Source organism: Pantherophis guttatus, chromosome 2 (genome assembly GCF_059756535.1).
Source record: "Pantherophis guttatus breed Tessera chromosome 2, ASM5975653v1, whole genome shotgun sequence".
NCBI classification, from domain to species: Eukaryota; Metazoa; Chordata; class Lepidosauria; order Squamata; family Colubridae; genus Pantherophis; species Pantherophis guttatus.
In genome coordinates, this window is record NC_142064.1 from 71,773,235 (window position 1) to 71,784,129 (window position 10,895).

The following is a 10,895-nucleotide window of genomic DNA, read 5'->3' on the forward strand; positions in this document are numbered from 1 at the left end:
TTAAACAAATGAGTCAAAAAATTGTTCCTCAATTTATTGAAGAAAATAATTCAAACTCTATATATATTGGTGTGTGACAAAAACGTGAACTTTTGCTTTCAGTAACTGATGTGCCTGCCTTGGGCAACAACTGTGACTGATCCTTCCTGCACATCAGCTTGGAAGAATTTTATCCCTGCAGAAGAACTTCAGCTTAGAGATGTTGCTGGACATCCTCACATGAACTGCCTTCTTCAGGTTCTTCTACAGCCTTTCTCTAAGGCTAAGCTTAGTACTTTGACTTGGCCATTCCAAAACATTAACTTTCTTCTACTTTAACCATTCTTTAGTCATACAACTTGTGTGTTTTGGGCCGTTGTTCTGCTGCATGACCCATTTTCTCTTTATCTTCCATTAATGGACAGATATCCTAATAATTTCCTATAGAATTTGCTGGTACAATTCAGATTTCATAGTTCCACCAATAATGGCAAGCTATCTTGGTCCAGACACAGCAAAGCAGTCCCAAACCATGATACAGCCACCACTAAGTTTCATAGATAAAGTTCTTATGCTGGGATACAGTGTTTGCCTTTTGCAATCAACGCAAAAAGTTCTATTTTAGTCTCATCTGCCCCATGGAACTTTCTTCTGATAGCCTTCTGGCTTACTCACATGGTTCTTTGCATGCAATAGATGGGTAGCAATGTTCTTTTCAGAAAGTAGTTCAGTGCACACCACTTTTGTTTAGTAGTTTCCTGCTCATTGTTTCATGGACATTGATATTTACCAATTCAAGAGAAACCTGTAATGGTATGTATGAAAGACCTTTGGAGAAGGGGGCAAAGAGATGCTGCCTAGGAAACAGTCAGATAAGAGATAGCATAGTGCAGGTGCATTATGCAGTTACATAGTGGGGAGAGCAAGAGGCTCAGGAATGGCCCTACCTAAGGTATAGGACTGTAATGGTAACATCAAGAAAACTCTACTTTCAAACTTGCAAGAATCTATTAAGGTAGATTTCAATAAAGTCGAATTAGTTTAGTCAAGCATACAGGCTGTTCAAAATAGCTACAATTCTAGGCATATTAAAAATTATTAAAAATAAATAAATGAATCAATAACAAAGAACTACCAACCCCCCACTTTAGGGAAAAAAACAAAATCAATTATGTCATTGAAGCTGACATATATCAAGAGCAGAATCACAATTCAAGTCTGTCCCAGATTGCTGAATCGGTTGAGTCTTAAAATTTTGCAAAAACAAAGATTCCTTGTATGTTCATGCATATCTATAGAGAGCAAAATTTATATCCCAAAAATGTTCTTTACTGTAATAATTCTTTATTCACATTTGTAGATCATCACAAACTACATCAACGTATTACTACAAAGCAATTTTTACACATTTCATGAGAGATGCATTTGAGTATTCAACACATTATTATGTTAAACACTAAGGCCAAACCACAAAAGCAAAAAAAGTATTTTTCCAAATGTTATTCTTTCTCCTGTTGAATAGCACCATAGCATTACACATTTTAAGATAATTCATCATGAAATGTCTGCATTGATGAGTATGTAAAAATTCCACAGCCTTACCACTTTTACTCACAGCTAAATTCAATTTAGATACTTTCCCTTCTGACACACTATAATGACTCAGGCAAAGATTTAGATTATGTCATGGGTTTGGGTCACTCAGAAAACTCAGTTCAAAAGGCCTTATATGTTAGCAAGGCTAATACAAATTTCCAAGTGATAGAAAGGTAGGCCTTATACTAAAACAAAGAGTTCCTGTTTCATATGACATTTGATAACATAGGCTTTTGTGCCATATATTGAGGCAAATGCAGCAAAATACTTGACAAAGTTCTGTAACACAGTCTGTTTGTAAGTTAGTTTAGTATGAAGCTGGATGGCTGGATGGCTGTTAGATGGATCCATACTAGCTTAGAAACAGAATTCAGACTCTGCTCATCAATAATTCCTCAAACTGGAGCAAATAGAGCAATGTATCAAATAGGGCATCACACTTCAATATTTGTACTTTCACATTTTTATAAATGGAGCAAGATATGGGGGGAGGGGCGAGTTACAACTATCATATAAGTAACTAAAATAGCTAAGCCTCTGAAATTGAGAAACAATTAAAACAGTCCTTGCTAAGTGAGAAATGTGGAATTAAAAAGGAACAAGAGACATGCTGCAGACCATTAAAAAGTTATTCATTTAGTACTTACATGCAAATGTATACGATAGTGATATGATAGCAGTATTCCAGTATTTGAGGGGCTGCCACAAAGAAGAAGGAATCAAGCTATTCTGCAAAGCATCTGAAGACAAGGCAAGAAACAATGGATGGGAACGAATCAAGGAGAGAAGCAACCTAGAACTAAGGAGGAACTTCCTAACAGCGAGCACAATTAACCAGTGAAACAGCTTGCCTTCAGAAGTTGTAGGTGTTTCATCACTGGAGGTTTTTAAGAAAAGACTGGACAGCCACCTGTCTGTAATGGTATATGGTCTCTTGCTTGAGTAAGGGATTGGACTAGAAGACCTCCAAAGTCCCTTCCACGTCTGTTCTCATTGATTGATTGAGGAGCTCCATGAAAAGGATTTTGGAAGTGAAGTTTATCACAGGTTCAAATGTGACAGCAGTGTAACAAGGCAGTTTGTCCATTCTATCGACATCGCAAGGAAATTCTGAGACTGTAAAGATGTGGAAAAGGGCAATTAAGGACTGGAAATAAGGATTATGAAGACAGACTGAGTGAAATAAACTTATTTCGTCTCAAGAAAAAATTATTAAGGGGAGATATTATAGGATATTTCCTGCACCCAAAAAACTATTATTCAGAAACTACAGTAAAGACCCTATTGACATAGAGTGCAGGACCCAACACTATAATCTTAGCTACAGGAAATCAGATTTAAGTTAAAGTTTAACAAAATTGTCATAACAGCAAGAACAATTTGGTAGTGAAACCTATTACCAAAAATCTCCTTCACTGAATACTGAATACATTGGACATATGCAATTTAATTTGCATAAAACAGGAAAAGGTAGAGCCAAACCAGAATTATAAGAATTACACTCTGCTCGATTTCTATGAAAACTTGCAACGAAGAGGAGAATAATAAATGATATCAGCATATTCACTTGAAATGCATATAGGTTTTTCCCTCAAAATATATGTTTTGGGGTTGAAGGAAAATCATTCATTAAAAGATTTTGAAAACCAATAAATGGGCAAAGGTACAAAAGACTGCAGACAGCTTTGCTAAATGTATTCCTTTGAAGATCAATCTGAAGATTAGTCACTGCTCTAAAGAAGTTTCTCACCTGCTGAATTTAATTTTTTAAAGATGCCTAATTAGAGATTCATTTTCCTTCACTTCATTTTTTCCATTTACCTCATCTACATCAGTTTTGTACCTTTCTTTTCCCTTCTCAGTGAAGCTATCTCTTCCCTAATTTTTCTTCCTATCTCCTATGTCTGCTGGAAAGGGGGGGGGGTTTCAGGCTTTTGTTTAAGTTTCTATGAGTGAGAATGGTTTGTGTGTGCAAACGTAGTTGGTATATTGTTGGATAGGAGATCAACTGGGTCATAGACAGATTAGTTATTTTACAGCAGTAAATTTGTTATTAATAAGTTATTATTAAGTCAGTGAATATAATTTTCTTCTTCCTCCTACCTTTCCACAAGAGAGCTTATCTCAGTTCCAGAGATATTTTCTTGCACATAAATACAGTAATCTTCCAAATTTCACTATCTACAGTAGAGAGAGAAAAAAAACTTTAATCTTAACCAAGTTTTAAACAAGATGGATTTATTAAACTATAGCTCAGCTTAATGTTCATTCTGTTATTTCATACTTGTTTACTTTAAATTGTGAAAATGTATTTCTGAAAACATTATAGGATTGGGGAGGAAAGAGTAGAAATGCACTAAATAGATAAATAAAACAGCATAAGATGGCAACCAAAACTCTCAGGAAAAATTGTCTTCTATTTCCAAAATCCAAAAGTAGATTTAAGATTTAAGCAGTAAAGAAGAATTATCTAAAGAAATGGATCAAAAGCTAATTTTTGAAGCTAACCTTTGGATACAGAGGAAGCATCAAAACAACTTGGTTGGTTCAATACCCCTTGAGCTTTGGGTATGAAGTCAGAGAATTTAGCATTCCTATACAGGTTTGTAGAGTCCTAAGGTAAAAGAAACCACTACAGTACAGTACTTCCATGTTCTTATTCCTCTATAACAAAATGACAACACATTTTGGTTTATTAGTGTGAATAGTGTCATTTCATCTGCTTAAGTCTTTCTATTGTTGTTAATCAATTAGTAATTAGAATTACTAACAATGCAATAGGAATTGGACATTAGGAATTATGCTGAACAATTAAAATATTAGTGAAAATATAAACAAGATTCCTTGATATAATAAAGTTACCAGCAAAACTACCATGGACAATTTCTATCCACCAATGGCTGTAGCTTCTAAGATCAACAGAGCAGAAATCCTTTAGTTAAAGTACATATACAGGTAGTCCTCAACTTATGACCACAACTGAGCCTAAACTTTATGTTGTTAAGTGAGATGTTTATTAAGTGAGTTTTGCCCCCTTTTATGACCTTTCTTGCCAGAATTGTTAAGTGAATCACTGCAGTTGATAAGTTAATAACCTGGTTGTTAAGTGAATCTAGCTTCCTCATTGACTTTGCTTGTCAAAGGTTTGCAAAAGATGACTTACATGACATTGGGACACAGCAATGGTCATAAGTATGCACAAGTTGCCAAGCATCTGAATTTTGATCACATAATCCGGGGAATGCTACAAAGGTTGTAACTGTAAAAAATGGTCATGTCACTTTTTTCAGTGCTATTGTAACTTTGAACGGTCACTAAATGAATGGCTGTAAGACGAGGACTACCTTACCTTTTTCCACACTCTTGCCCATCCAAAAACGTTAAGTATCTAAAGCAGGGGTGTCAAAGTCAAGACACATGGGCCGGATGCAGCCCGCAATATGGTCGGATCCAGCCCACAGGGCCATCCTGGTCTACCCAATGCGAAGAGGAAAGATCAGGTCAGTGTAGCTTTGGCCCGGTCACCCAATGTGAAAAGGAAAGATCAGGCCAGCGTGATTTCCGCCCGGTCTACCCAATGCAAAGAGGAAACATGCCATCAGTTTGGGGAGTGGTGTCAAGCTGGCCACGCCCACCCAACTGGTCACACCCCAGTTGGCCACGCCTGCTCAGCCCCGAGAGGTCAACCATAGCCCTGATGCGGTCCTCAATGAAAATGAGTTTGACACTCCTGACCTAAAACATGGGTGTCCAAACCTTGGCAACTTTAAGACCTGGCTGAGCAATTCTGGGAGTTGAAGTCTACAAGTCTTAACCCTTGCCAAGATTGGACACCCCTTGTCTAAAAGCAGCACTCAATTTCTTCCAGAATTCAGTTTCTAGCCCTGTTTTTTTCCTATTCTTTTGTTTTATTATCATTGTGATATTTTTAAAAGTCTGCATCAAAATGTTTACAAATTTTCTTCCAGCATATGTACGGTATTTGAAGGAAAATAGTATATTTTGTATGAAATTTATATATTGGTAGGAAATATAACTTATTTCTGTGCATTTTTCAAAAAAATGTGAAGATAAATGACTCTCTTCCTTTTCCATACTTCACTCATTTAATTCTCATTTCAGGATGAACATACATAATTCAAACATACAGAAAACTGTCCATTACTACTAATATCTTCATAAATATAATAGTATAATTTTCCAGTTTTAAAAAATCCCAAAAAACATTTTACAAAATACAGGCACAAGTTCTACAGAGAAAACTGCCTGTAAAATAAATGGACATTGAGGAAAAATTATGTATATAAGTTTATAGCTTAAGTTAAACATGCAACTTTTGTACAGACTTTTAATTAATTGACTTAACACCCTTTAATTTCTTCAACTCATATGGTTTAGAGCACTCACCTCTTCTCCAAACAAACCCTGTGAGAGGTAGATTGAGCCAGAGAGATTGACTGGTCCATAGACATCCAATGAGTTTTCATAATGAGGACGGAATTGAGGCTGGAGGCTCCATCCTCCATAACCCAGTCTCTTAACTACTATATCTCATTGATTCTCAATTTTCCCCCAAGAAATGTGATGCAGAACGTATTCTAATCCAGAATAAAATAAGTGTAAAATCTGACAAAATAAGAAACTAAACCAATATGAACTGAATGCATTTGTCTGCCTTTGCTAGTTATTACTTTTAACTATCTATACAATTACAATTAACATTTTAACAGAAGTTGGTATCTAGTCAACCTTGGCTGCTACTGAAAAAGCTAAACAAGACTGATTATTACTCAATGGGAGATCATCAGGAAAACATCTTGGAAGAAGGCAATGTCAAGCTTTTGCACTGATGCCAAAAAACACATGACTGTGTCATTGTAATCTCCAGGAGTTTAAACTAAACTGGAGGTGGACATTTATGTGCCACTCCTGGTGGAGAGAGAGAGAGAAGGGAAGTATCGTTTTTCTAATTCTCACAATAGCGGAAACTGGTGAAATAACTATATGTCCTTGCACAGAAAGACTTATAGGGCTTCATAAACAAATACCTTGGTATAAAGGCATATATGTTGAACGGAGAAGTTCTCACATAATTTCTACCATCACTAGTTAAGCACAAGTAGTATGAACACCTCTTTGGCTGAGGAGCCCACAAGCTACTGCTAATCAGGGTAACAAACAAGAGCAAGTAAATTGTCTGATCTAATACAGCTTAAAATCCAGGCCACAAGCCATTCAGTTTTTACCACTTCCTAAAAGTTTTTCAGATAATATCTAAATTAAATCAGTTGTTGACACACTTCTTTCCAGCATTTCTTTTATGTAAGATATATATATATATATATACATATACATATATATATATATATATATATATATATATATATATATATATATATATATATATATATATATTACCAGTGATGGCTAACCTTTTCCAAAGGTTGTCCAAAACTCGCACATACACACGCAAATGCACACGTGTGGCCAAACCCCCCAAATGCAATGCATGCATGGTGCCTGTGCACATGGCCCCCACACATGCACGCAAATCCCCACGCATGCGCATGCAGGGCCCACACCCACACCCACACGCTCTGTCCCACACATGCGCACAAGAGACCCAAAGACCAGCTGGCCAGCGGGAGGCATGCACGCATACGCAGCGGAGTTGAACTGGGGCGACGGCTTATGTGTCCACAGAGAGGGCGCTGCTTGCCACCATCACGGCCCTATACAAACTTTACTTTTCTTACACGTATTTACCTATCAGAAAGCCAAACTAGACATGCCATGAGAGCTGTGATTAAATCTGCCTTTAAAAAGCTAAAACTAGTCAGCAGTCACACATGACTGCTTTAGAAAAAAACACCACTCAAAAATATGTTTAACTCTTTTACTTCATGTCCTTTCTTCAGTATTATCCTGTATTCAAATCAGATTTTAGCTATGAAGTGTGAGAAGTCAGAGATGGCTTTTGAAGACAGAGTGAATATCAGCTTTCATAAAATGTGATTTACTTATTTATAAGATATAAATGAAAAGGATCAACAATGACCTCCTGGTCACTATATATCTGACTTCTCTGCAATGTTAGGGATAAAAAACAAATTTGCTGAAGATTTATGTAAACTCTTGCAGTACATAAAAAAACATTACAATTCTTTTAATGGTAATTAATTTTAGGTAAAATTTGAATATAATATGGACACATTGCAGCACCAATGCTTAAACCTGTTGACTACCTCGCAGTTTCATCTTATTTCCTCCAATTTTAGCTAAGTCATGATTCTGAGGTTTTCCAGGAAACAATACACAAAGGGGAAGCTTTAGAAAGGAAAAGATGACAGTGGTTAGAAGAGAACAACACTCTAGACATGTTCAAAGACACTCTTATTTAGGATCACTTCACATTCCAGGATTTTGAAATCTGCAGCTGAATTGAAGGAAATTGTTTAGAATTTAGAGCAAGATTAAGACACCTGTGTCTGTGGTCTCACCTGCATATTTGAAAAAGAACCGCCAGGAATATAAAATAACAGCAACGTCTTGTCTTACTGTAGTCACAAAGCCAACACCAGCCACCAGTGTGAGGAAGTCAAATTACAGTCAGCTATAATATCCAAATTAGAATATACAGAGGAGGGGACCAAGTTGGGCAAGGCAGTGTAACACATCTTGTATTACCTCGTTTTCCAACCCTGAATTTCTTTCCCTTCTTATTACAGAATAGGGAGATCACAGTGATACACCTATTATCCCGTCCTGATCATTTATAATCCAGTCCTCAACATACAGAAAATTGGACAGAGGTGCAGAGGTATACTCATAGAAAAGTCTCCCAGCCAGTCTTAAAACCTTCAAGAAGAGCAGATAGCAAACCGAGCGCTCTGCTCCAGTTAGAAGCAAAGCAAAAGAGGAGGGGAGAAATCAAGCGCTGCTAGATCTAACTCAGTTTAATGATCAACAAGATGACAAATCTCCCGAAGGGAATATTTGTTTCAACTTTTTCACATGCCGTTTTTTTTTTTTTCTGTCTCTCTCTCTCTCTCTCTCCTCCCATTCCCCGTCAGGGCTTTGGATGACTTGAGAGGGAAAGGGAGGGAACGAGAAACCCCGTCTAGCGCTTCCTTCCACAGCCAATGCAACGTGGGGTGGTGGTGGGGGGCACATGAGTGGAAAAGAGAGACGCAACCGGGGGGGGGGGCAGAGGGGAAAAGTTGCTTGAGAGGGAAAAAGAGCCAGGAGGCGGCAATCCCGGGGTCAGAGATACCCCTTCAAACGCACAGCCTGACACATTCAAAGTGCGGAGAAAGACGCGTCTGAAAAACGCGAACCTTTCACGGTGTCCAGAAGAAGGAAGGCTCCGCTGATCTTACTTAATACCCAAACTAAGTCAAACAAAGTCAAACATGGTTGGGACAAACCATGATTGGGTTTGAAAAGGCGATCGCATTCCGTCAATAAAACGTCCCCCCTCCTCTTCCCCTAAAAAAATCATGCCAGGGTTGCCCCGTGGCCCCAAAACGCAACCGGGGGGGGCGCGGGAGGGAGATGGCTAATTCCCGCCGACCCCCTGTCCCAAAGATACGTACGTTGCCTTAAGCCATGGCCCTCTTCGGATGCCTCGCTCCAGATCCGGAGCGGGCAGCTGACGGAGGCGCCCACGTTTTTCCCTGGAGTTTGGCGAAGGCCCCCCTCGAGGCAACGGGGCGTCCAAATCCCAAGTTTTCTGCGACGGGGCTCTTTCTGACGGGCGTCCCAGCTGTGGCGCGCCAAGGGGGACCCGGCTTTTTTTTTTTTTTTAATTGCCCGCAAGCAAAGTTCCTTCCGCCGCGGCGGCGACGGCAGCATCCACTGACCAGGTAACCAAGTTTTCCACAACAAACCTCCAGGTGCCCGTCTCTTCTTCGGCCAAGCACGGGCGCCCCCGCCCCGCCCTATCCGTTCGTTGTCGACGCCGGGAGCAGCAGCAGCACCAGCTCCAGGCGAAGGGAGCCTCTTGCACGTTAAAGGCAGACCGAGTCGGGACTTCCACCTTTCCAGGCGACTGAGGAGAAGTTCTCCATTCGGAGCGATTTATTTATTTTTTTTTTTTAAGAGAAACACAGGCCGGGGGGGGAGGCGGGGCGGGGAGGAGCTGGGAGATGTGACTCGGCGTTTATTCTACGTTTCGTACACAAACACACTGACACGCGCGACTTTCACCCTCGTGGTCCCAGGCTGGGGCGAAGCCGATTGGGGGCTGTGTGAAAGGATGTTTCCCCCAGTCCTCACGAGAGGCTGCCTGCCTCCTTTGCAGAGGAAAGTGTGGGGAAACGTTGCTGTGTGGAAAGGGAACGGGGAAGGTTCGCCTCCTAATAATTCCTGGGCAGGGTGGAAGAGTAGAGATGAGCGCGAGTCTCCCTCCCTCCCTCAGCGGCGATGCCCGCGCTTTTCTGAGGGCCGGAGCTGCCGCCTTAGCGCCAGTGCGGATTGCCGGAGAAAAGCGGAGGTGGGGGGGGGGAGGGAAAGGAGACCAGGCGACGGAGACTATAGGGCGAGCGAGGGCGCGTGAGGGCTGCCAGCAGCCAGCCGAATGCCAGATCCTGAGGGGAGGGAGAAGAGGGCGGGAAGCCGTTAGTCAATAGGGGGCCTCGAGGACGCCAAACCCCAGCGCGGGACTCTTCCCTCCCCCACTACCACTCACCCCCGCTATCGGCCCTGGCACGTGAGTCCCCGGACTAGCCAGGGACAGGCTAGTAAATGGTTTCGGCACTTCCTCGTCCTTCCCAGCGCTTTTCTTTTAAAACGCTCTGTCGCAGGAATGTTAAAGCCAAATACCCCGGGACTTGCGTAATTTCTCTCTTTTCTCTCTTTCCTCCTCCTCCTCCTCCGCCTGCTCCCATTATTACTAAACAGACTAGAATGAGATCTCTCCCCTTAGCCCCCTCCCCGCTGCCCAAATGTAATTCCAGAAAAGGGACACGTCATAAAAGTTCGTTTCAAACATTGTAGCCTGCTTAGACTGAAGCTCTGGGGCAGGAGATGGAGAGGGGAGAGAAAAAAAGGTTGTGAAATCGGGAATTCCCCCCCCCCAAACAAACATCTGGGATGATGGGTGCTGTAACTCGGCACAATTAAGGCAAACTGTTGAGCCAGCATCTTGTTTCTCGAGTTATTTATCTAGAATGATAAACCTAAACCTATAGCTCTTTGCTCGGGAATCAAAGTCATTCTAATAAGAGTGAATAGGATTACAGACTCACAGCAACGTTCTATATACTATGTGCATAAGTGGGAGGGTCACTAGTGATTATTCACACTATTTAATAGATTGA

The 10,895-nt window shown here is 40.6% G+C and overlaps 1 protein-coding gene across 10 annotated transcripts in view; it reads right to left on the minus strand.

The window, feature by feature from the left end:
* The window catches only part of GLIS3 (GLIS family zinc finger 3), a 148,534-nt gene extending 138,072 nt beyond the window's left edge, over window positions 1-10,462 (minus strand). Inside the window, exons 1-4 of one of the 10 annotated variants that reach the window (XM_087886188.1) lie at window positions 9,171-9,189; window positions 4,084-4,239; window positions 3,679-3,756; window positions 2,223-2,691 (exon numbers count right to left, since the gene is read on the minus strand). Coding sequence is in view for 1 of the 10 variants with exons in the window: in XM_034410332.3 (XP_034266223.2) it covers window positions 9,171-9,429 (259 nt within the window). In the remaining 9 variants the exon portion in view is untranslated. The other 9 variants (XM_087886186.1, XM_060690509.2, XM_060690510.2 and 6 more) reach the window with 9 other exon arrangements.
* Between the last annotated feature and the right edge of the window lie 433 nt (window positions 10,463-10,895).